The sequence below is a fragment of the Genypterus blacodes genome, unplaced genomic scaffold (genome assembly GCF_046128005.1).
Source record: "Genypterus blacodes isolate CSIRO-AG114 ecotype Tasmania unplaced genomic scaffold, CSIRO-AGI_Gbla_v1 ptg000073l_1, whole genome shotgun sequence".
NCBI classification, from domain to species: domain Eukaryota; kingdom Metazoa; phylum Chordata; class Actinopteri; order Ophidiiformes; family Ophidiidae; genus Genypterus; species Genypterus blacodes.
In genome coordinates this window covers 590,838-614,659 of record NW_027466883.1, presented here as the reverse complement: position 1 = coordinate 614,659, position 23,822 = coordinate 590,838, and the positions used below count along the sequence as shown (strand labels likewise).

The 23,822-nt window shown below is 42.9% G+C and overlaps 3 protein-coding genes across 5 annotated transcripts; 2 read left to right on the top strand and 1 right to left on the bottom strand.

The window, feature by feature from the left end:
• Positions 1–437: 437 nt before the first annotated feature.
• On the bottom strand, positions 438–6,258 carry arg2 (arginase 2). Its single transcript, XM_076157406.1, has 8 exons — positions 5,869–6,258; positions 5,680–5,752; positions 2,985–3,159; positions 2,685–2,844; positions 2,031–2,125; positions 1,838–1,942; positions 1,532–1,668; positions 438–1,386 (listed from the first exon to the last, which is right to left on the bottom strand). The coding sequence occupies exons 1-8, from the start codon at positions 5,980–5,982 to the stop codon at positions 1,196–1,198; spliced, it is 1,050 nt and encodes a 349-aa protein (XP_076013521.1). The 5' UTR covers positions 5,983–6,258; the 3' UTR covers positions 438–1,195.
• A 268-nt stretch (positions 6,259–6,526) lies between these two features.
• On the top strand, positions 6,527–17,348 carry rbm25a (RNA binding motif protein 25a). 3 transcript variants are annotated; one of them, XM_076157641.1, is made up of 18 exons: positions 6,527–6,648; positions 8,364–8,491; positions 8,728–8,773; positions 8,961–9,125; positions 9,224–9,281; positions 9,455–9,615; positions 9,726–9,920; positions 10,292–10,372; positions 13,609–13,889; positions 14,188–14,299; positions 14,383–14,472; positions 14,576–14,649; positions 14,741–14,891; positions 15,130–15,538; positions 15,635–15,939; positions 16,091–16,189; positions 16,384–16,431; positions 16,918–17,348. In XM_076157641.1, the coding sequence occupies exons 2-18, from the start codon at positions 8,382–8,384 to the stop codon at positions 17,008–17,010; spliced, it is 2,478 nt and encodes an 825-aa protein (XP_076013756.1). In that variant the 5' UTR covers positions 6,527–6,648; positions 8,364–8,381; the 3' UTR covers positions 17,011–17,348. The 3 variants fall into 3 exon arrangements, with proteins under 3 accessions (XP_076013756.1, XP_076013755.1, XP_076013754.1); XM_076157640.1 differs by having other exon boundaries at positions 6,528–6,692; XM_076157639.1 differs by lacking the exon at positions 6,527–6,648 and adding an exon at positions 7,937–8,105.
• A 166-nt stretch (positions 17,349–17,514) lies between these two features.
• Positions 17,515–23,615, top strand: slc39a9 (solute carrier family 39 member 9). The gene is made up of 7 exons (XM_076157642.1): positions 17,515–18,059; positions 18,283–18,391; positions 18,746–18,946; positions 19,285–19,353; positions 19,450–19,535; positions 19,644–19,778; positions 20,195–23,615. The coding sequence occupies exons 1-7, from the start codon at positions 17,964–17,966 to the stop codon at positions 20,429–20,431; spliced, it is 933 nt and encodes a 310-aa protein (XP_076013757.1). The 5' UTR covers positions 17,515–17,963; the 3' UTR covers positions 20,432–23,615.
• The last annotated feature ends 207 nt before the right edge of the window (positions 23,616–23,822 follow it).

The following is a 23,822-nucleotide window of genomic DNA, read 5'->3' as shown; positions in this document are numbered from 1 at the left end:
GCAAGATGAAGCCCAGACCAGGCCGAGTTAGTGCTGAGTAAACACCTCAACATCTGTTACCAGTATTATTTTACAAGTAAAGGCTGATAAGGATGTTTTTAGTGCGGTGTTTTGGTTCAGCTGGTGCTCTGAAGTGTTTTTCGGAGTGGAAATCATGCCTTTCTCACGTGCTGCCGAGTACAACAACAAGTTTGTTTACCTACAGCGGCTCAGCGTGGAGGTGGAATACTCAAGAAGAGGAGAATGTATTTACCTTTTTAAAATATCTATATTGTTGATATTCTCGTGTTAAATTAAACTTGACATTTTTATTCACTTCACACAACCTGACAGTTATTAGACAATTATTAGTATTTCATTCGTGTGTTTTAAAGGTGTGTAAAATTAGTGTAGCCCTCCTTTAAATGTTACCGGCAAACAAGAAACAACACTTATCATCACATTTATGGAAGACCAGAATATAAACTCTTTATTTCAAAGAATTAGTCATTTAGTGGTCACATCAAATCAGACTTTGAAGCATAAATATCCATATTTTTGTTATTTTTTGCCAGCACAAATCCAATAGGCCAACCTACTAAATAGAGCTGGACAGGTTTACAAGCCAGTTAATACTGGTGCTTTCACTTATAACACTATGTAAGTTTAGTATTTAGTGGTTTGTTCATTGTGAAAATACAAAAGTCAACTCTAGAGAAAATACAGTAACTAGCTGGTCCAAAAGTGCAAACACATCTTAACTAGGTGAACTGGCACAGCCACAATGAGATGCTGAGTGACGTCTTTGTCCATGCCAGACTGGACACATTCATGTCAAACTAACATTATCAGGGACATCGTCAACATATACATCTGTCACTATGTAGCGGCTAGGTCTTAACATTTCACTCGTATTAAATAACTAAGTAAAAGTATTGCTTAATGAATAGAATATCCAGAGGAGGTGTCGACACAAGTTTATAAGCTATATGTCAAAGTTATCTCTCAGCATTATTAGTGGTCTTTTTTTTAACCACACACGTAGCTCTTAATATCTTTTGTAGATTTGAATGAATCCACAGATAATTTAAGTCCACAGTAAAACAACACTGTACAAGCAAAGTGGTGACAAAGGGAAACACATGTCCAGTTACTGTTAGGTTCAGTCATTTTAGTCTTTGAGGAATGCTCAGGGATGACGTGTCTGTAGTTGCTCTTAGAGGCAGAGCTGCTCTGTGTCCTCTTTCACAGAGGGAATCTCATGGATCGACACATGAGCTCCTTCTCTTGTCTGTCCCAGAGATGATGCAATGACGTCAACTGCTAGAGAGGTGGTGGCAGCCACGGCCTCTGGGCTAGCCCCCATGCTGGGGTTTACTTCCACCATGTCCATCACTGACAGCAGACCTGTACATTAACACATTTTACTAGTTAGATACAAAGCCTTCAAAGTAAACACATGTTAAGGTCCCAACAGGAGGCAAAATGTGGCACAGATCACACAACAGATTCAGTGGATGTCATTTTTGACTGAATGAAAACTGTGAATTACCTGTGTTATGGATTTCTTCTGTGATATAGATTCCCTCCCTGTACGTCAAACCTCCATTGACTGGAGTTCCTGTGGCAGGAGCCAGGGACGGGTCGAAGGCGTCGATGTCGAAGCTGAGGTGGATTGGTCGCTGTTTTCTGTTCAAAGGGTGAGAAAGTGAGTAAAAGTGTGATTCTAAGGTTCACTGGAAGTCAGAAATTGTTTGTTTTCATCATAAGAACATTGGCTTGCACTGAAAATGTATCACAAGTAAGCAGCAGCAATACATTCAAATATTTAATAGTATTCAACTACATATGAATATACCTTGCCAGAAGATGGTCAAACGTAACTTCCATGACTCTTTGGATGCCTAGTCTGTCAATATCCCTCATACTGAAGTACTGGATACCAAGGTTCTTCAGGAGATGGCTGCAAGTAACCAAATGTATATTGATTATCATATTGCTTCCATGTTGCGGATTACATAATTCTGATCAACCGTAGCTTTTTTACGTACTGCTCGCCTGGGTCGACGTCACGCAGACCAATGTAGACCAGGTCCCTGCAGGAGAGGAATGGCTTCATCCAGGAGAACCCTGGCACGTTTGGCATCTGTGGTGGGCAGAGGAAATGTTTAGCATCTTTCCTGCCTCGACAATAAACTGCTCATTCTCCAGACCCGACTCTCTCCCCCCCCTCTTTTTTTCTTTCTTCTTCCTCTGTTGTGCCCATAATGCATTCTGGACTGTCGAAAAAACTTGCACCTATGATATCGTTGCACTAACAGCATTGATGTCATCTAAAACTCCTGGGTTACACTGTCATGTCATCATAACAGGCTGTGGTTTCCCGCCGTTGCTTTGCTTCCTTTATCGCCTATTTCACATTTATATCACATATCCTTCTTCTCTTAAGTTGGTTTGTTTTTTGTCCTTAATTCCTTCCTCTGTCTGTGTCTAAACACAATCTCCAAAATGTATCGTAACCGCATGCTCAATGTCATGCCAGATACTTTCTTCATTCAAAAATATTCAACAAAATAAAGAAAGAAGATACATTTCATATTGCAGTGTTTGCATGTTCTTCCTCTGTGTGCAATGCAGAGATTCTCATTCCTGTCTGTGAAGAGCAGATAAAAGCAGGCAGGCAGAGAGACAGACAGTCTACTGACCTTATCTTGCAGCTCTTTGAGCATGAATGCCACAGGTTGGCCGTGGAGGTTTCCTGATGGTGAAGTCATGGGTGTGTTCACATCTGCATGGGCATCGACCCAGATGAGACACAGGTCAGGACACTGCTGGGCATGACCTTCCACTGACCCCATAGCCAGGCTATGAGGAGAGAAAACATTTAGTTTTTGTTCTAAATTCAGTACCTGAGTACATTGGTACAAATGGTGAACACATTTATCATTACCACATATATTAAAACGGTGTGACTTCTTTTACACGTTGTTTCCTGTATCCTTTACCTGTGATCGCCTCCCAGCATGACCAGTGTGTGTCCAGCGCCGACCGCTCGGCTTACGGCGCCTGACAGCTTCTTATTGGCTGTGCCCACTGTGCGAGGAAACTTTACATGCATGAAGGGTTCATCCTTCTCAAAGTGGTGGAAGTTGAGATCCCCAAAATCGTGGACAGAGTAATCTGCAAAACACAACGGGAACTCGATGTGAACTCAAGGCCTTTGAGACATTTTGCTTTGAAACGTGTGTTATGACTGCAAAGGATAAAGTTCGGTGTTTTGCACAAGGACACTCCGGCACGGCTCACGCAGGACGTTCCTTAGCGTGAACCCACTAATAACCTGGTTGTAGGATATTATCTCTAATCCCCTGGAAAGTGCCTTGCCCTTGGGTTCTGCATGTAGAAACATTTGTACTTGAAACATTCCTGGCATCCATTTAAGTTGAGCTCCTTACATAATCTGCCACTCCTACAGCCTCATTTAATATATATCAGTCCACCTTGCTGACTTGTGAGGCTGAGTCATGAAACGTCAGTGGAATATTAGTGACGGCGCACTTTCCGCTTGTCCTGTTTCCCACTGGAGCTCAGGTTTCCACCCGTGCACATCACCCTAGTCCAAGTGGCCAAAGGAGCAAAGACTGTGAAATTTCCGCTTAGTTTAGGAACACTAACTTTGAAGTATACAAGTGATGTGATCCCCATATTGGGAGCTCATCTGGCAATATGAGCCTTGATGGTGGCATAGTGTTACTCTGCTGATCCAGTGGGAACCAATGTGGTACCTCATTACCTTTTGTAGACAAGACAGGAATAGCCCTTGTCTTCAATCCTTGACATCTATAGCAGGACAATTCAAAATACAGCAGTAAATCTATGGATATTGTGTTGTTACAAGATAAGGTAGATAAACTTGCCTGTTTTGGTGGAGCAAACCTAATTGTAATGATAAATGTAACATTTTTGTAATGATAAATGATTATATTTGCTTAATAAACACCCTCCACAGGCAATTTAATGTGAAGCGTGAGACGGATCGTCTGCAGTGTAATGAGAGAACATGGCATTTCACTCTCTTAGTGTCTGGGTTCATGCGATGGTTTAGTTGGTGACATGCCAACTGTATCTTCTTTCACTGATGACAAATGGACCTCAGGCCATCGGGACGATAAATTAACGGCAACGCATTGCTCTGTTCCCATGACTACAACAGATCCACACCTATGTTTACCTGGCAAATAACTGAATCGTCTAGGTCTGTTTTAATCGCACGTTAAAAAAAAAGAAAGAAAAAGAAAAACATGCAAGTAATTAAAATAATGGCCTAGTTGTGATGTTGTAGGCATTAAACCACCTGTGGCCTATTTATACATCTTAATATACAGCATATTATAAATAGACCAGCCAATACTGTTTTGGACTCAAGGTGTTCCAGCAGCAGCCAAAAGTAAGACCACATGTTTTACCAAATATCTTCCATTTTTGTTAGGCAGTGGGTTTCATCCTGATTTCAAGCTCAAGTTGTGAGTTAAGTCAGTCAAAGTAAGTATTTCTAGTTTTGACAGCTCATTCATTCATTCATTCATTCATTCATTCATTCATTCATCCATTCATTCATTCATTCAAGTGGAAGTATCAGTAACTGTTATTCTTCCATATAGTGTCTCATAGTGATTTGTTCTATCATTTCAAAACATCAGCCTGGGCTCTGGTACATTTGTGATGCTGCAATTTATAATATTTTGTCATTATTCCAAAATCATGTCTGTATAAATTCATTATTAAAACCCTCAGCTGTAACTCTTATGTAGCCACTGATTAAAATGTAACATCCTATCTCTTAAGGTATCATGATAATATGATGCGTATTTAGTTTAATACTCTTCTAATTCAACACGGCTTTCTTTGCTGTAGCTCTGCTGTATCCGCTTTGTCATCCTTTGCTGCGCATGTGTGGAATTCCACAGAAAAGCTTACAACAGGGCGTTACGCCGCTTAAATTCAGATATTTTGCCCCTCCATGCTGAGATACTTTTCGTATGGAAATGAGCTCTTTTGTTGTCTTGTGCGCTGCCATTCACTGTCTCTACACACACACACACTGGCACTCTGCAATGACGACACTGGAAATGAACGGGCAACCTACCTACGCATTTCCGAGCATGTGCTGGGGATGCTTGCATGAGGTGCCTCAATGTGGAAACTGTGACTGTGGCACTCATGGGCGCGTTTAACGTGTAACGTGTGTGTGTTGTCAAAGTGGGTTGATTTAGAATGACCCGAGGGACTTTGGCTCTGTGGTATTCCTGCCCTCTACTTGTGGCGCTTTGATCGCCCGACGAGAACTCTGTGTGAGTGTGTGTCTGTGTGTGTGTGTGGCGCGGAATGTGGTCGCCATGCTCAGAATAGTATTTAGTATTTAGAATCCCTCTTGATACCGCAGCAACTATCCATCCATCGTGGACTCGAATAAACATAATAATCAAATTCCAACTATAGATTGGATGTTTCGGTTAAGATCGTAGCCGCCCATTGTCTATTGTATATTAGCTTTAAGTCTTTTAATAACACGTTAAGAACAACCTCAAACACAATTATGTGTGACGTAACGCGTACACTGGCAGGCAACCCAGTCAACCCTGAAGAACCCGTGTGTGTTACATAACTTGTGACTGCTCCATTATCCCATCTCTCACCTACCTAAACCGGAAAGCCGCTCGATGAGCCCGGCATCTCTAAGGACTTTAGGACCGTGTTCCACTCCTCTTCTTTTCTGTCAGAAAATCAACCACAACAATCATCACTATCACCATTCTCTTAACCGGATATAGCTCATCTATCTGCCTATTAAATATCCTATCTTATAAATCTGCGGGTTATTTTTCTTACCTGTCCCTGGCAGAACGGGGCTCCCAGCACAGCCACGGACTGAGCTCTGCTTTGCTGGCAGGTGTGGCTGTATTGAGTTCTGAGAATACGAGATAACGGTCCTCTCAAAGCCATTTTTCTCCCTTTTGTCTTAAATGTCCTGTAAACAGCGGAGCCCAAAAATCAAACCGACCCCGATTCCCCGAGCTAGGACGTCTGACGAAAGCCCTGCGTTCTGTTGCGTGGATTGATGCTATCTGTGGCAGGGGTGCTGCAGGGGGTTGGTCTTATGCACACCCGAGATCATTCATATTCATGAGCCGCTAAATAGGAAGACCCAGGATAGTCTCCGGACCCTAAACGCACCACTAGACAAAATATGTGTCTTTAAACCGACCGCGATCAAACGTTTTTGTCGATACGTATCGTTTGTGATATATTATAACTTATTGGTACAGGCTGTACACCCAGTTCCATATTTAGCATCTTGCGTCAGATTGAGTGACACACCTTCAGATTGCCCAATGGGAAAAGAGGAAACGTGTGGGTTCGTTCTTTGGGCGGGGCCTGCCGAGCAATACGCGGCTTTATTATAATGTTTGTTATGAAGCTCTATACTGCGAGTCCCCCCCCCCATGGAAATTTCCACAAACGCGACCGAGCGGGAGTGATACGCTTGTTTACACTTTGAAGCATTTGCCCTGGTTTTCAGAGCACACGTGTCCCTGAGCTTTTTGGGCAAAACAGATCCGATGTCATTACACGCGTCAAAACACATACCTGTTTTTCAGTGGACGACAGGTGACGTACCAGTTATTACAACTATCTTAATCTCGTTATAAAGGGTGAGTGATACTCTGCCATGGAAACATGTCTAATATACTTTTATATAGAACAAAAGTAAGCTTACACACGCCAAGGCTATTTTGGATCCTCTTTCAACTTCGGTTTTATACTTTAAAATCACCCTAGGCTGTATATAATGGATAACAGCACAACAATGTGTGAGTAATGCTGTTGATTTGTTGATATAGCGTCGACAAGCGTGCCATAAGAAATGTTAAATCACAAACTATTGACTCATCTGTCTGGAGTCCGGAGATGATAAGCGTGAAGTTTGGCGCCCCCAGCTGTCTCATAGAGGTCATTACACGCACGCGTCCGTTCGTGTTTAACCTTATCCTATCGTAACTAAAGACAATTGTGTAATTGTTGAACTAAAGTGTATTCCCAGGTCTAAGCGTCAACCTCAGTTACTACCCTGAATTTATTATTTTGTCGTAGGAGCGATACATGTTCATAGATCAAGGGAAAGGGAACTTCTCAAATTAAACGTTCAGATTTTCATTGAAAACGAAGGTAGGATATTAATGTATGTTTTAGTTTTTAAACATTTGGACACATGGAATAGCAGAATAATGATTTATGCGTTTGAGGAGTATGGATTATATTCTACTTTTAGGGAAGGGAACTCAAAGACTGCATGACAGATGCTCTACTATGGTAAACCAGTCCCATTAAGGACAGGAAGTCAGGGTGTGAGTAAAAACGAGAAAATAGACCGTGACACTTCACACTCAACATGAAAGCATTTATCAAATGACAATGGAACATGACAGTGAAATTCAACCTGCAAAGCCTGGAAATGCCTTGAGTTATGTAACCCATCACAATCAAAATCACTTATAGTGCTATTACAGGATATTGCATATGTCAATTCAACGTCTGCAGCAACGTCAGCACTGCATTATGTCCAGTTAGCCATTATAGTCAATATTATTTGTATTTTTATATTTGCCCATTTGTATTATGTTACATTCTTTAAACCTTGTGATGACCACATAAATTCATTACCAAAGTAGACCCATTCCAGACACTCGCGCGAATACTGTATGGTGAAGTTATTAACTCATTTTAAATTCAATTTTCTAAATTTTAATTGTGGTTGTAAAGCGAGCAGTCACGAGTCCACGTGAACATAATTTACCTGGAAGTCCAAAATCAGGGCCAGGATGTAACCCTGATCTGGTAGATTTGATTTAGGGACATAAAAACCCAAATACGTTGGTATCCCAGAATGCACTTCGGAAAAAATAGCATTGGGTTATTGGTGTCTCTATAGTACAGCTCCAGCTAGCGGACCGGTGATAGTTACAAAGCTAAACCCGACAATTTCCACTTTATTGAAATTAATGGACGTATATTTGCACAACCCTCAATAGTGTTCACCGCTGGCTTTGCTGTACATTTAACTGCAGGTGAGTAAATATTTCGCCAAGCGCTCTTGCTTCTGTGTACTTGCCAGGCCAAATAAAATGCGTTAGCAGGTTAGCATGAGCTAATTTCGCTAATTTAAACGTACAACCGGGCGGGCACGCGGTCAATTCAGCCCGGATATATGCTGTCTGTTGTAGATATCAACGGCCACTGTGTGACAATTGTAACATAACTCATCACAGCCATCGCTTGAATAATAGTTCCGTGGTCTTCTGTTGACCATCATCTGTCTTCTGCAGGTTCATCTGTTCCCCAGGATGTCATATCCTCCTCCCCTCAACCGCCAACAGATTGGCATCCCACAGTTACCCCCAAGGATCCCACCTCCTCAGTATGGAGGGTTTCCCCCGACGGTGCCTCCAGGTACCTGAATGCATCTTCAAAATGATTATGCAAAAAAATAACACTGGGTGATAATAATGTGATGGGGTTTCAATGGGTATCAGCCTAAAAATAAAATTAACATTGTTAGAATTCTGGATATAAGTGTGCTGAACTCATTCAATATATATATATATATATATATATATATATATATATATATATATATATATATATGTGAGTGTGATTTTCAGTTCAATGTTTTGTTTCTGTTTTAGGTACCCCAATGATTCCTGTTCATATGGGTGTAGTGGCCACAGCACCCACAGTGAGTTATAAACATCAGTCTCTATAGCATGCCCATTTAATTAACCCTGGCACTCATTGTTAGCTGTCAGAAGTTACACAACAGTTACAGAATGGAACAATCTCAGCATTACTTAAGATAGTAGCACTTTAATACTTCATTATGTGATTTGCTTAGGGTTTGTTTTTACTTTCTTTAATCGTTGCAGGTCCTCGTCCCGGCCGCAGTCTCCGTGCCACAGAAGCCCATGACCCTGAAGAAGGACAGTATTCGAGCTAAGGAAGCAGATGAGAGCAGTGGTCCCACCACCACAGTATTTGTTGGCAACATCTCAGAAAAAGCATCTGACATGTTGATCAGGCAACTTCTAGCAGTGAGTTAACGCTCAATGAAATAAGCCCTTTAACTTCAGCCCTTTTGTTAGGATGGATATTTAATTTATGTAATGGTGTTGTTCCCCACCCACTACAGAAATGTGGTATTGTTTTAAGCTGGAAGAGGGTCCAAGGTGCCTCTGGGAAACTTCAAGGTAAAAACCAAAAGGACGCAACACATTTGATTGACTTCCCCAACCTCTTCTTTTCATGTTACATGTTGTTTATGAAGATTGAAAATTAAAGTCTGCCCCTCCTGGCACACTTTTCATATTTCATATTTCTACTGTCAGTATTTTAAGTTGTTTCTCCTCTCAACTCCTGGAAGCTTTTGGTTTCTGTGAATATAAGGAGCCTGAATCCACCTTACGAGCCCTCAGGCTTCTGCATGAGTTGCTATTGGGTGACAAGAAGCTGTTGGTCAAGGTCGATGCCAAGACCAAAGCCCAGCTCGATGACTGGAAGGCCAAGAAGAAGAGTGCCAATGGGGTACGTAATCCTGCTCACTGGTTGAGTAACGGATGAGTTAACCATAACTGTTCTTATTGTCCTTATCTGTGTGTGTTTGTAATTGGCTTATTTCTGGCATAACCTTGAAGGGAGCCAGTGGTGGGTCAAAGAATGGAGAGGAGGATGATGACGAGGTCCTTGATGAAGAAACCCAGCGCCGGGATCAGGTTGTGAAGGGGGCAATAGAGGTCCTCATCCGAGAGTATGCCAGCGAGCTCAACGCTCCTTCACAGGACCCTGACAGTCAACCCCGCAACAAGAAGCGGAAAGAGAAGAAAGAGGAGGTACTTTCAGCAAGACTAACATAAGACAGAAGCCATTTATAGGCACCCTTGACCTTCCTATACATTGTAACTGCAGACAGGCTGGAAATCCTTGCTGCTTTCTTGCCTTTAGTAGTTCAAATTGTCTTTTTCCATGATGTTCATTACATTTTAAACAGTAGTTAAGATTGTTGTTTAAGCTTTGGTCAAGGTCATACGTTTCTGCAGTCCTCCAGTTTCTTTGATATTATTTTATTATTGTCAATCATTTGTAGGAGATTGTTATGAATACCATGTCTAGGAAAAGTAATGGCATTTGTTTTTTGTTCCAGATGCTTTGTACTGAGTGTTTCTCTTTTGCCCCCTGTGTTTCTGTCCTTTTGTGCGAGAAGGATATCAATGCCATGGAGATGGAGGACGACAAGAGAGATTTGATTTCCAGAGAGATCAGTAAATTTCGGGACACACACAAGGTAATGTCTTTGACTGCTATTGTTACTCTCTTTTAGATTTTGGAGAGAAAACTGCTCCACATTGTGTAACTTGAAAGTCATTGACGGCAAATGGAGCTGCAATTTTGATCGTTTATGAAGGTAGTTTCTCCATAGGAGTGTTCTCAGTTACTGTCAACTATAGTACAAATGTGCTCTATTATTCAGAATTTGTGAAATTCTAAAGGAAACAGCCAGTATTGATACAAGCAGTCTGGAATATCTGTATCAGCCATTCATAGTTGGCTCTATAGTATCTGTAACTATCTCCTAAAACTGAGCTTTCATTGTTCATAATACTGATTAGAGACGAAAAACTGTAAGATGCTGCGAAAGCTAAATTCATCACACAGAGTGCATGGACGTAATGTTAAATTCTATCAAAAGCTAATCTATTGATTAAACCCCACCAATATGGTAGAGTTCATTTGGTGACTAGAGCAAGATGAATCTCAGAATCTCAGCTGAAAAAGTTGCGAGGATAGGATGTAAGTATGAGCTTTCATTTCTTCTTTACACATTTCGGGCGCTCCCTTCTAGAGGTTTTGCAAAGGGGCAACTGGCTCTCGGTTCACTTCTACCACCTAGAACTGACCCATGCACGAGTGCTCGAAGTTGTAAGTGCTACCTCAGTTTTGGTCAAAGTTCTACTTTTAAACTATTAAAGTATATTAATAGAACGTTTAATTTTTAGGATTGCAGGGAGCTCAGTGAACCTCTGTAGGTCCTCGGAAGCTAAATGTGTTTTGACGAACACTCAATGTGAACGAGTCTAACCACTGCAGTAGTTTGAACTGCAGCCTGTAGTATTACTAAAGCAGGGAGCGCCCCTCCACAGCACTCACTGGTCTGAAGATTATTAAGGTAAGCTCTTATGATTTTCCTTTTTTTTCTCTTCCATTTCTCTACTTTTGCTTTCCACCATGGTGCTGTTATTTTCTTTCTTCAGTTGTATCTTAGTTTACCAAGTCATGAAATATATCCAAAATATATCGGCGTATCAATGAATCACAGAAATACGTTTGCATCGCAGCGGTAGATACTTAGCTGGTAAGCAGGAAACAATAATGTCAAAATAATCTCAATGTCAATTTGTGACATGAAACAAGCCCCCCCAAAATAGATGCAAAATCATGTGGACTTAAACGGCAGGTGCCATTTTATGTTAATAAGAAGAGATAGGCCAAATAAGGACAAAGAGGAAGGAACAACAGAACTAAGCAGAACAACCCGGATGCGACAAATCCAAAAGACAGGCGATGATAGGAGTTTGGCATATTTGGCATGCTACTTAAGGCTAACTGGCTATTGTCATTTTTTTCCTCCATGGACGATTAAAACAAGAGGTAAGTTCTGAGACACGGAATGGGCATTCCAGAGCCAGATGGTTAACTCACAAAGTTTGTTAGATACTACCACCCTCCTGGCAGTACAAAATAAATGTTAGCCATATTCCAAAATGCTCTCTGACAGAAGTATAGTTGCGTTTCAATTCACACGTATAGCTCTGTAGTTCAGACCCCCTTTCCTACTGTTTTTCTTTATTTTTTCCACCATTTAAGCAACCCACATTTCCTACAGTGTTCCTCGAATATTGATGCCTCAGTGGCGGTTTAAGCCACTGAAACTTCACAGCGTGAGGGTGTTTGTTAAATCAAAGGAATGTAGGAAATGTGGAATTGAATCTGTTGATATTTAGAATATATTTATTGGGTTGGAGAGCCTAGAGACACCAGAAGACAACCTACAGGTAAGACCGCTTCACTAATTTCCTTGTGGCTAAATGCAGTACAGTATCTGACTTGTTTCACCCTTGAATGTAAAAACCAAAGTTATTGATTGTGTATATTTGAAGGAAATGTATTGAGATGGATGACTTTGCAGGTCTCCTTTGGACAGAATTGTGATGTTACTTTTGACTTGCCTTTCCTCCTACAAGTAGCCTGTAGGATGTGTAGGGGGCAGAGCAGCGCTGAAACCGTAGTTCATCACCTGTAAGTTACAAACCAAAAGCTCCAAAAGAATCTGTGTAGAAACTGCCATGATTTTGATGTTAATGACTGAAGAAGTGGACAAATGTGACAGGAGGAGAGGTCACTGTATACTGCACCCACAGTTCAGATGGCCATGTAGGGACACATGGGACCTGATTATGTAAGCCACGTAGTTGGGCTCCCTGCCATGTTCAGATTGCACTGTGTAATCCACTCGACACCCCTTCAGTAAGACCAAACCAGGAAATTATACAGCTGTAATCTAAAAGTGTGTAGTTAAACCTTTCTGACCCCGCTGACCCCAAATGTTTAAAGTTGACCTTGCCTGCACTAATGGCAAAGACCCACATGCCCTTGATCATGTGGCAAATGTATAAACGGTTTCAAATAAGTGTATTTACATCAAACATATTTTAACTTAGAATTAAAACACATGCTGTTATGATTTCATGTGTTTCTGCGAGTACTCTTTACATGGTCCTGCTGTCCTTAGAGATTCATATTTATTGAATGACGATAACCTCAAAGGCCATTATGTAACCACAAATGGTGACATGTTCATTTATTTTCTTATGGAATATTTTTAATGAAGAAGGCATCTGACATAATGAGCCTGCGGTTATGAAACATTTTGGAAATTGTTTTAATATACAAAGAGGGGAATGAAAAAAACCCTGTAGTTTCAGATGATGATGATGTAGGTGCAGTCTCTGCAGGATGACATCGTTTCTACAGTCACAGAAAAAAAGTGAAAAGGGGAAACCCCACCAAAATGGTGATATGTTGATAATGGGGGGACAGAATACTAGCATAGGATTTCATGTACAATCCCAATAATGTCTGACAAAGTGGTTGATAAATAAATTAGTAAATCCATACCTAGGTATAGACATTGTCGGTGTTTGTGTGCTATTTGAATTTGTTGGTTTCCAGTAAAAGGGTCCTGAGTTGCATAGTATCTGCTCTATACCTGTTCAATCACAACACCACTCTTCTAGGAGGAAACATCAGGACTAAGAGGACCTCTGCAGCTGGCCTCCTCAAAGCAATAAGTCCCGGCAGTATGTGAGCATGTCTGGCCCAGGGAGTGTTAATCTCTTGTATTGTGCTGTTTACCTGTTTTTTTTCTTATGTATTTTTAGTGTGATGGTCTTTTTTTTTTTTTTATATTTTCAATCGTGGAATCCATTGCCCATTGTTTTTCTTCCTGTTGGGCCCCTGCAGAAACTGGAGGAGGAAAAAGGAAAGAAGGAAAAGGAACGCCTGGAAATCGAGAGGGAAAGAAGAGAGAGGGACAAAGAGCGGGAACGTGAGAGGGAGCGCCGTGACCGAGAGAAGGAGAGGGAGAGGGAGAGGGAAAGGGACAAGGAGCGGGAAAGAGACAAGGAGCGGGAAAGAGACCGAGAGCGCGACCGGGAACGGGATAGAGAACGTGAACGAGAGAGGACGAAGGAGCGGGAGAGGGACAGGAGTCGCGACGTCAGTGAAGACCGCAGCAGATCGAGGTCAGTAAAGTGATGTCGTACAGTACTGCTAACCCGCTACTGCTTGAAGAGACGGTGATTAGCAAATGAGCGTCACCTGTGCCTAACACGTATTCCACACAGGACACCAATGAGCAGATTGACAACTATATTGCATCGCTGATTAATCCCTACTGGCAGCATTTTCAGATCTTGGAAGTGTCAATCACCAACAATTACAATTACAGACTGCTCCACATAAACATTTCAAATACATGAATGACTTAATTGCACAGTTTCCCACATGTTTTATAAGTGACAGCATATCTCCTTCCTGCAGAGAGAGGACCAGAGATGAAAAGAAACGAGACCGCGAAGAAGATGAGGAGGACGTGTATGAGCGGAGGAGACTTGAGAGGAGGCTTAGGGACAAAGAGGCAGCCTACCAAGAAGTGAGCACACAAGAACTAGATAGAATGACAGCGGTGTGTTAGGATACTGTGATGGTTAAATTGGCTTTGCATTTCACCTAAAGCGCCTCAAAAACTGGGAGATCCGGGAGAGGAAGAAGGGACGGGACTACAGCAAAGAAATGGAGAGGGAGGATGAGAGGCGTCGTGAAATGGTACACATTACTGAATTGGCACACATGACCCTAGCAAATGATTTAATTGTTTATTTTTTACTTAAGTTCCTAATTATTCAAATGTGTCTCTGTTTGATTTCAGATGAAAGAAGCGAAAAGACTGAAAGAATTCCTTGAAGATTACGATGACGACAGAGACGATCCAAAATACTACAGGTGATTCTGCAAATTCAAGAGTGTAGCGTTCACAGCGTTTAGAAGCAATGTTGTTTGTCAGTAGTTCACTTTCTCTCATTTTGAACCCCAGGGGCAGCGCTTTACAGAAGCGACTCCGTGACCGCGAAAAGGAGACAGAATTGGACGAGCGAGACCGGAAGAGGGAGAAGGAAGAGCTGGAGGAGATCAGACAAAGGCTTCTAGCTGAAGGACACCCAGACCCTGACGCTGAGCTGCAGAGGGTGAGTCCTTGTGTGCTTATGTATTGATCCAATCTCCAATCTCCTCTCAGTTGTTGACAGTTTAATTTCAATGTCCTCTTAGTGTCTACTCGGTCCAATCTTGTTAATGCATTTAAAACAAGTGTCACCAGTGCCCAGATATTTATTCCTGGCACATAAATAAATGAGATTGCCTAATGTAATGTGACTGAGGCTGTTGTTCTTGTAAATGTGAAATGTCTTGTGTATACTTGTGTAGATGGAGGAGGAGGCAGAGCGCAGGAGACAGCCCCCGCTGAAACTTGAGCCCGAGGAGGACGCACCCCAGGAGAAGGCCCACAGGAATCGCGACCGGGAGAAGAGAGGCTCAGTGAGGCCAAAAGAGCCAACGCCTCAACGTCCCCAGCCCCAGTCGGATGACGACGTGGAAGAAGCGGAGGAAGATGACTATCATGATGGCGAGGACTCGCAGGACGCCAAGCCGCAACTAAAACCCACACTGCGGCCAATCACAACCGCTCCTTCGGTGTCCTCAGCCAGTGGAAATGCGACTCCAAACACACCCGGCAACGAGTCTCCCTGTGGTATCATCATCCCAGGCGAGACCTCTCCTGAGGTCCAGCCTCCAGAGGAAAACCGACCCAAGATTGGGCTCAGTCTCAAATTGGGTGAGCACAGTAGCAAACTGCAGATGCAGAAGGGTTTTGTCTGTGTCTTTGTTTGTGCCTGCATTAACTATCTCTTCCCTTTTGTTTCTACTCCAGGTGTCACCAATAGTCCCAGCCAACCAAACGTTGGAAAACGCAAGAAGCTGGCGACCGTGGAAAGTGTTTTCAACAAGTTTGAAGATGAAGAGGCCGATGAGCAGCCTCGCAAAAGGAAACTGGTGCCACTTGATTATGGCGATGAGGACAAGAGTCTGGGACTGGATGGGGCAGAGATCCCAGGGGCCAAAGGCAGCATTAATACGGAGGAGAAACGCAAGCACATTAAGAGCCTTATTGAGAAGATCCCCACTGCCAGGCCTGAGCTTTTCTCATATCCCCTGGACTGGGCTATGGTTGATTCGGTAAAAGCTTTTTTAAGATATATTGGAGAATTTCTATCTCAAACATGTTTCAATGCTTTTCACAAAGTGGAACACAGTTGAGTCTTTCTCTTAATAAACTGTGCTAGTCCTTGTTCTTGACTACCCTCATGACAACATGTCCTCTCTGCAGACACTGATGGATCGTCGCATAAAACCATGGATCAACAAGAAGATCATTGAATACATTGGCGAGGAGGAACCCACTCTTGTTGATTTTGTCTGCTCAAAGGTTAGTGATTATGAAGACCAGAACCTGAACTAGCCTGAAAATGTCTCACATTTCTGCTGTTTATTATCTTGGTTTCTGTGGAAAATATGACTTTAAAATATACTCAATAATATAATGATTAAATACATCTTTGGATCTCAAACTTTGTAATCAAGCAGCATCAACACTGTAACCGTGTTGTCTTTACTCTCCAGGTGATGGCACACAGCACCCCCCAGGGAATTCTTGATGATGTTGCTATGGTGAGTAAACACCGCTCTGATTTGTATTAATGACATATGTGTGACCTATAATACATAATTAAACGCATCTTTATATACACTACAGAATACAGTACATCCCCTAAAGCTGTTCATAAGGGTGGATTTAAACACACATATTGCAGCATCAAGGTGTGCTGGCAGGCTGGTTTGTCAAAGTGCACACCACAAACTTCACTTCATTTCATAGTCTATCCCTTCAAGCTTCCCTACATCTTTCCAAACATGATCTTTAGCATAATGGCTTTGGCTCTCCTCACAACTTACCTTTCCAGAACTTGTTTCTGGCTTGGAGCCCTCACCTCACACATTAGTTTCAAGAAAACACAGAATATGTTATTCGAAGATGAGTTCCACTGACTGGCTAGAAACCAGACGAGTCACTTCAACTCCAAATGTGTGTGTAATTTAGGCTACATATGAGTCCCTAGCTATCAAGCTCTATTAACTAAATCCGTTGTTCTGTAGATTCTTGACGAAGAAGCGGAAGTCTTCGTAGTGAAAATGTGGAGACTATTGATATACGAAACAGAAGCCAAGAAGATCGGCTTGGTAAAATAAGAGGAGATTTGGTGTCTGAAGACGCCTGGAAGGTCTCCCTCAACGTTCTGCTACCCATAGACTGTAAAATGGGCCTGGACACCCTCCATTCCATCAGCAAGGAGCCGCTGCCGTGTGTATCTGTGTTTGGAAGGGGACATCTGAGCTGAACACAAAGCGTTTGCACAAACTTATTGCATGATAAGTTTAGTTCAGTTTTTTTTCCTATGTTAAAGCAAAAGACAGAAATCGCATTTTACGTGTTCTCTAATGATTTGGAGACTTTCAGCTTTGATTTCCTGTTGTCATGTTGAGGCGCTGCTCCATTGTGTGAACTAATAAATGACTTTTTAGAAAACGCTGTCGGTTTTACATTATTGTGTAACTTCATTATGATGCATTTACAATGTTGTCATTTAAATACAGCATCTTTGGTTAATGGTTAAGCTCGTATAAGCCGTCATCTCGCTCCGCGGTCCCGTTCCTTCCCCTGCTTCTACGTGGCACGTTTGACAAGACTGGCTGAAGGAAAGGACGCGTGACCCGGAAGTAATTATATCAGTATCAAACAAGCGATAGTTTGTTAGCCAGTTGTTGCCTGCTAGTCCAGTCGGGTCGTTGCAATATGGTTTCGTTGACTGGCTGTGGGGGCAAACGACACGTAGAGCCGCTCGTTTACGCGTGAAGTTTACACCGACTGTTTCTTTTTTTTGTTTGACAATATTGAGAGGCGGACCATCACCGAAGCTAGCTTAGCTCTGCTAACGTTACCCAGGCCGGAGGCTAAAGTGGATGCTTACCGTTTGCTCAGTGAGCTTGAGTTTGTTCTGAAGGAGGGACGCGACGCCGACTGAAGTAATAAATATCGGTAACAGTCGAAGCTCGTAGCATGCCAGTCAATCTCATACACGACTCACTTTAACGGTTTAGTTTGGGTTCCATAGTTAAAGCTCGGCACCGATAAAAGTGCAGTTATGGACGATTTTAGCTCGATCAGCCTGCTGTCCCTCTCGATGCTGGTGGGATGTTACGTGGCCGGGACGATACCTTTAGCTGTCAACTTCTCAGAGGTAAGTCTCATAACACGTCAGCTTTTCATACGAGATAACTTTTCCCCCTACATTCCAATTGTACAGAGGTAAAAGTTCCCATGTGTATCAGTGACCCTTCCAGTCAGAAGGAACGATAGCATTACAAAACTCTTTAGAGATAATCGGCTCACATGTATTGTTTTTTGTAATAACGCGTAGAAAAGGGCTGACGTCATGGTTTGTATGTATTTTGTTCCACTAGGAGAAGCTGAAGCTCGTCACGGTGCTGGGAGCGGGACTTCTGTGTGGAACTGCACTGGCTGTCATCATTCCTGAGGGAGTTCATGCACTTTATGAAGAAATCCTAGAAGGTAGAGAGGTCATAAACCCACGGGCCCTTGTGTACATTTTTGTAGGAGTCCCTTGGGTGCAGACAAGACCACAAATCAGTATAAGTGTGTGTTTTCAAAGCAGAAAACGATGTGTCAGTATTTCTGCTACAGCTAAATGGTGTCTGCAGGTCTGAAGGGGTTAACACTTCGATATTTTTTTTTCCAACTCAAATAGAGCAAAGGTCGACAACAGACTTGGTCAAACACAAATTTTGCTTTGTAATGATTGATTCTCTCAAGCTGGAAATGGTTTTAATATGTATTTGTCTCGGGAATCTGTAGTCTGTCCTCTTGACTCCCCTTCTGTTTTCTCCTGACCCCTGTGTCTCCCAGGTCACAAAAGCCAAGATCATGCCGGAGTCATAGACGTGTCCGAGCCAAAGAACGAGGGAGACGCGGCCCTCGCTGGCAGCGGGAGTCACGACCACGGCCACGTGCAGCTCCACGCCTGCATCGGAGTCTCTCTGGTCCTGGGCTTCGTCTTTATGCTACTAGTAGACCAGATAGGCAGCTCTCATGTGCACAACAGTGAAGGTCAGTGTGTGAAACCCCACCAAGATATAAAAACATCCCGACGCATCCCTCAGACATCAACAGTCAACCAGACTAAATTTTGCTGGTGTAGACCCAAAGCATCCAGATGGCTCAAATGTAAATTCTGTTCAGAGAAGCACACACTTATAACAGAATCGCTCACAACATTAATTTGAGCTGCTAATGCCCTGCAAACTGCTCGGCGAGTCTGCCAGCACGTGATGCCGCTGAGTGCTGCTGTCTTCTGTCATCAGCACAGACTAAAGCATTACCTCGTCGCTCTGAGCCACAGACATCAAGTCATTACAACAATGTCTCTTCGGTTTTGTCCGCTTTAGATCCAGAATCGGCAAGGGTCGCCTCCTCCAAAATAACCACCACCTTGGGTCTTGTGGTCCACGCTGCAGGTATTTTTTGCACTCAGCGATACACAAACATTTCTGTACTCTCATGTGCTTGCGACAGAATCCTTCAGCCAGTCTCTCTTTTCATGTTGTCTCTAGCCGACGGCGTGGCGTTAGGAGCCGCTGCCTCCACCTCCCAGACCAGCGTTCAGCTCATTGTCTTTGTGGCCATCATGCTGCATAAGGTAACGGGTTAATCACGGCTCAACAAAAACCTCACCTCGTCATCGTGCATAATCGCCGGTTTGTCCCAAGTTTCTTCATCTAAATCCTGCTGCACTTGCGGTCTGCAGGCTCCAGCAGCGTTTGGCCTGGTGTCCTTCCTGATGCACGCTGGGTTAGAGAGGAACCGCATCCGTAGGCATCTCCTGGTTTTCGCTCTGGCAGCGCCCGTCCTCGCCATGCTCACCTTCTTAGGCCTCAGTCAGGTAAGGCAGCTCATACATCTTCACAGGGTTACGGAAACATCAATTGGAATTGTTTTTGTGTCTGTATTTGGCTCACAGGGAGTTTTCTTTGCCTTTACACTGCACAGTATTCATGAAGCGTTGCTTTTTTTAAATGGCGTCCAGCCTGCAGCAGAAGGGTGTGGACTTTTATATTGACTCTCTTAAAACTGGATTTACCTGAACACTTTCAGAAGAGAAGTGTGGTTTGCATGAATTCAGGAAGTCAGACACATGGTGTGGTTGGGAAAATATTTCACATTTCTGTCAGTTGAGGGCCGCATCTAGTTGCAGCTGAGTGACCATAGCAACCAGCTGCACAGGACACGGTTTAATGTAGATTCATCCTAACGTTCAACCTTTAAGACCTCTTTGTGATCTCCCTCCTCCACCTTTAGAGCAGTAAGGAGGCCCTGTCAGACATCAACGCAACCGGCGTCGCCATGCTCTTCTCCGCCGGCACCTTCCTCTACGTGGCGACCGTCCACGTCCTTCCCGAGGTAGGGGGCACGGGCCACAGCCACGCCGCAGCAGGAGGAGGAAACGGAGGGAAGGGGCTGACCAAGGTGGAGGTGGCAGCTCTGGTGCTGGGTTGCCTCATTCCTCTGGTGCTGTCCGTGGGTCACCACCACTAGGGGCCGCAGGCTCCGAGGGCGTGAGAGGAGTGTACAGGGAAAGAAGCTGAACTGAGCCCTCAGACCTGGTGGATCTAAAATGTCTTATCGCTCAGTGCCTGCTGATGGACCGCTTTAGAGCCGGCCGCCGCGGCAGTAGCAAGGGGGATGTCTCATGTCTTGGCACACACAGGAACAGGAAATGAACAACGTTAGGGAATTGGTTAACCAACACACTCTCGCACAGATGTGTCCCATACTGACACGGACAACAAAACAAAACGGCTAAGAATGCATTTATTCCCCTAGAAATGGTTTATCATGGATGAATTATTTGACAAACGGGTCGTAGGTGAACCCTTAAGCTATGTTTACTAGATCACAGTGGAGTTTTGGTTCAGTGTTGCATTAAATGTGCTTAACTGTACAAATTCAAAGAACGGAAAGAGCCGCCCCACGACTTCTTTAATGTGATGTTGTATTAGATGGCAGTGGCGTAGTGAGATTTAGAATATATGATCGGTATCGTGTTCAGGGAGAAGGAAAATCAAGACTTTGTTATTACTGTACAGAGTGTGTATCGCTTAACAAACGGTCCAGACGGATTAGGCTGGCCTAATTGAATGTTGAAGTGCCATAAATGTCGAAATAGAACCACGAAGATACAGCGCCATGACGACATTTTATTTTCCTCCCCAAAGGACGAGTTACACAAAGTGCGAGGTGACTTTTTCGGAGTCACCGGATGAGTTTAAGTCTTAACGGCTGTGGCTTGTGAGTTCATTTACTAAGAGGAGTTCTTACTTTTCTCACTTTTGGATTCAACAAGCTCAGTTTAGCCCCCGCCCCCCCCTGTTGTTTTACCTGAGTAATTATGAAATGGGAGATTTCAGGAAAGTGCTGTATAGAATTTTCTAAATGATTGTATGATAATTAGGAGGTTGAGGGGGTTTGTTGCGTTGAAACGGGAGCGTAAACTGGATTAAGTCATGTTTAGGGACCATCTCATCACATTACATCACATAGGATCAGTGGGAGGAGAATTCAAAACAAAGCCTTTGCATTTGGGCGTCAGTCGTTTTAGTTCTCCTTCCTCATAGCTGAGCAATAACCACGGAGATGAATTTGGGGCAGAGGCTTGGTCTTTTCTCAGGTTTGTCTTCATCATCAAACTCCTCGTTGTCTTGAGTCAACATATCATGACGGTACGCTCTTGAACGCATCCCCTTTACTCTTTCAACCGGGACTACATGCAACCCTGTAGACGTGTCAAGTGGGCTGCTCTCTTCATCGGGGCCAGGTGTTTTGATATTGTGAGTGTTACTGTATCACTGTGCCTGCCGAGCGCACAACTCTCACGTGTGTGTGTGTGTGTGTGTGTATATGTATGTATACTGTACAGAATAACCTTTTCCTCCACGATCGTCTCTCCCCGTCGCGTGACACGGAGTCGCTTACTCACAAATACATTTTTTTTTTCCTCTTCCATTTCAACTTAATAGAATTTCTACTTCTCCTGACCAACAGTACCGACCCTGGGCTGAAACCGGGTTTGACTTGTGACTTGCTGTTTAATTCCAAAACCTCCTAATGAGAAGAAAACCATTGGATTTTCAAGCCTCCTTGCATAAGTGCAGACATGTTGGGATGTGAAAGAAGAAGTTTGAAGCATGCAGAGCAGCGGCTGCATGAGAATTTTCCTTTTTTTTCTTTTCTTTTTTTTTTAAATCTGTACATATACTTTGTGGGTACAAAAAGGGAGAACACCCTTCCCTGCAGTGTTGCTTTGCACCTGAACATACTGCATGGAAGTACAGCCTCAGTTTGTGCCATGTATCGCTCTGTATGTTTGTAACATTGTGTCAGAACCCCCTGCAAACATGTTGTCTCTTGATTTAAGACCTTTTTTGGGGGGGGGAAAAAGGGAACAATCCACCTTTTCTGTCCTCACCACATTCTTGTTGCTATTCTTGGAGCGCCAGTTGGCAAATGAACACTCGAAAGGCTTTTGCGGCTGCAGATTGGGCTCTGCAGAAAGGTGATGATGTCATAAGAGTCATGCCCAGCTGCTCTAGTTCCAGTATTTGTTATCGGTGTTGTTTTGCGTCTTTTACTTGTGCAATTTTCCGAGAACAAACACAAAGAAACTCTGCACTCACAAAAAGCCTTTCATATGGTTTTCCACTCTTTGTACACTGGCTCCCAAAAAGTGTTTGGACAATTCAGCAACACTTCAAACTCTTATGAATATCATCACATTCAATAAGGAAATGTCACTTTAGAGCACAGTTACAATGTTATAGTGTTTTAGTTTGTCGTCCTTTATCTTGCAGGACTGAATTCCGGCCCCTAGACTTTGACGTTCCCACTTCCGATGCTTTTTCCTCTGTGGTTTCCCGCTGCTTCCCTCTCCCTCTCTACTTAATACTCGCTGATCCTATTCCCAAACATCTATGAGCTGTATTGTGTGTTGGTAATTCCCATTGATCTCTGTAGAGATCCTGGCTGCTGTTTCTCGCCTGTTTACGTAAACAAACAATGCTCGGCTATTTTCTCTGAGCTTCACTTCGCTCGTCTCTGCCTTCTTTGCAGTTGCTTTTAAACAAACCAGTTCCTAAGGCATTTATAGTGCGTATGTGTAAAGTCAGATGAATATGTTCCGCTAAGTTTCACCATCAAAAGCTCGTCCAAATACATTTTTTGTTGCCATTTAGAGGTGAACACTTATCTTTTCTCAAATGACAACCCTGGTTTATCCATTTGAGTAGAGTTGTTTTGGTGAGAGTGATTAATAACCCGAGTATCAAAAGCAAATCTGTTTGTGATGCGTTCACTGCATTCATCTGAAAATGGGAAATATTGTTTTCATAAGGTAATAAATTCACACCTGACATCCTGAATACACGCATGTACAAAGTCAATCATGTCGGATCACAGATTCTCTGAATGTCTAAGTTATGCAGGTGGTGTTTTGAATCTTGATGTAAATGTGAGTGTGTGGCACACACTGTGGCTGTCTGGGAGGGCGGAGTTACAGGAGGAGGAGTTTAGGGTTAAGTTAACAGTTTTAATAGTTTAGGGAAGGGGTTAATAGACTTTTATTGTCATTCCAAAATGAGTCTGCCTTATTTCCACGTTTTGATTTTCATTGGTTGTAAAGCAAAATGTGTTTTAAGATGACTAAATTAAAGTTTTTTTAACTGGTGCAATGTGAAAATGCTTTCAAGTGCTTTGGTATTGTTTTGAGAACTAGGACCTAAAAACACACAGCCAAAGATTGCTGAGCTCATACCTCCACCAAGGGCTTCCTGTCTTGGGATTTCCCCTTTTTTCAGACTTCTAATATCATTACCTTTTAAAATTGGATGTGTAAAAAGGCTTACCCTGCAAATTCCTTATACACCAGCATTCT

Bases quoted from the DNA above. Each gene is read 5' to 3' on its own strand.
- slc39a9 (XM_076157642.1), top strand. From the start codon at position 17,964: ATGGACGATTTTAGCTCGATCAGCCTGCTGTCCCTCTCGATGCTGGTG. The intron at 18,947-19,284 runs GTCAGTGTGTGA...TGTCCGCTTTAG, and splicing joins TCATGTGCACAACAGTGAAG to ATCCAGAATCGGCAAGGGTC. The intron at 19,536-19,643 runs GTAACGGGTTAA...TGCGGTCTGCAG, and splicing joins TGGCCATCATGCTGCATAAG to GCTCCAGCAGCGTTTGGCCT.
- arg2 (XM_076157406.1), bottom strand. From the start codon at position 5,982: ATGGCTTTGAGAGGACCGTTATCTCGTATTCTCAGAACTCAATACAGC. The intron at 5,753-5,868 runs GTAAGAAAAATA...ATTTTCTGACAG, and splicing joins CCCCGTTCTGCCAGGGACAG to AAAAGAAGAGGAGTGGAACA. The intron at 1,943-2,030 runs GTACGTAAAAAA...GGTTACTTGCAG, and splicing joins GACGTCGACCCAGGCGAGCA to CCATCTCCTGAAGAACCTTG.
- rbm25a (XM_076157641.1), top strand. From the start codon at position 8,382: ATGTCATATCCTCCTCCCCTCAACCGCCAACAGATTGGCATCCCACAG. The intron at 9,126-9,223 runs GTGAGTTAACGC...CACCCACTACAG, and splicing joins TGATCAGGCAACTTCTAGCA to AAATGTGGTATTGTTTTAAG. The intron at 9,921-10,291 runs GTACTTTCAGCA...TTGTGCGAGAAG, and splicing joins GGAAAGAGAAGAAAGAGGAG to GATATCAATGCCATGGAGAT.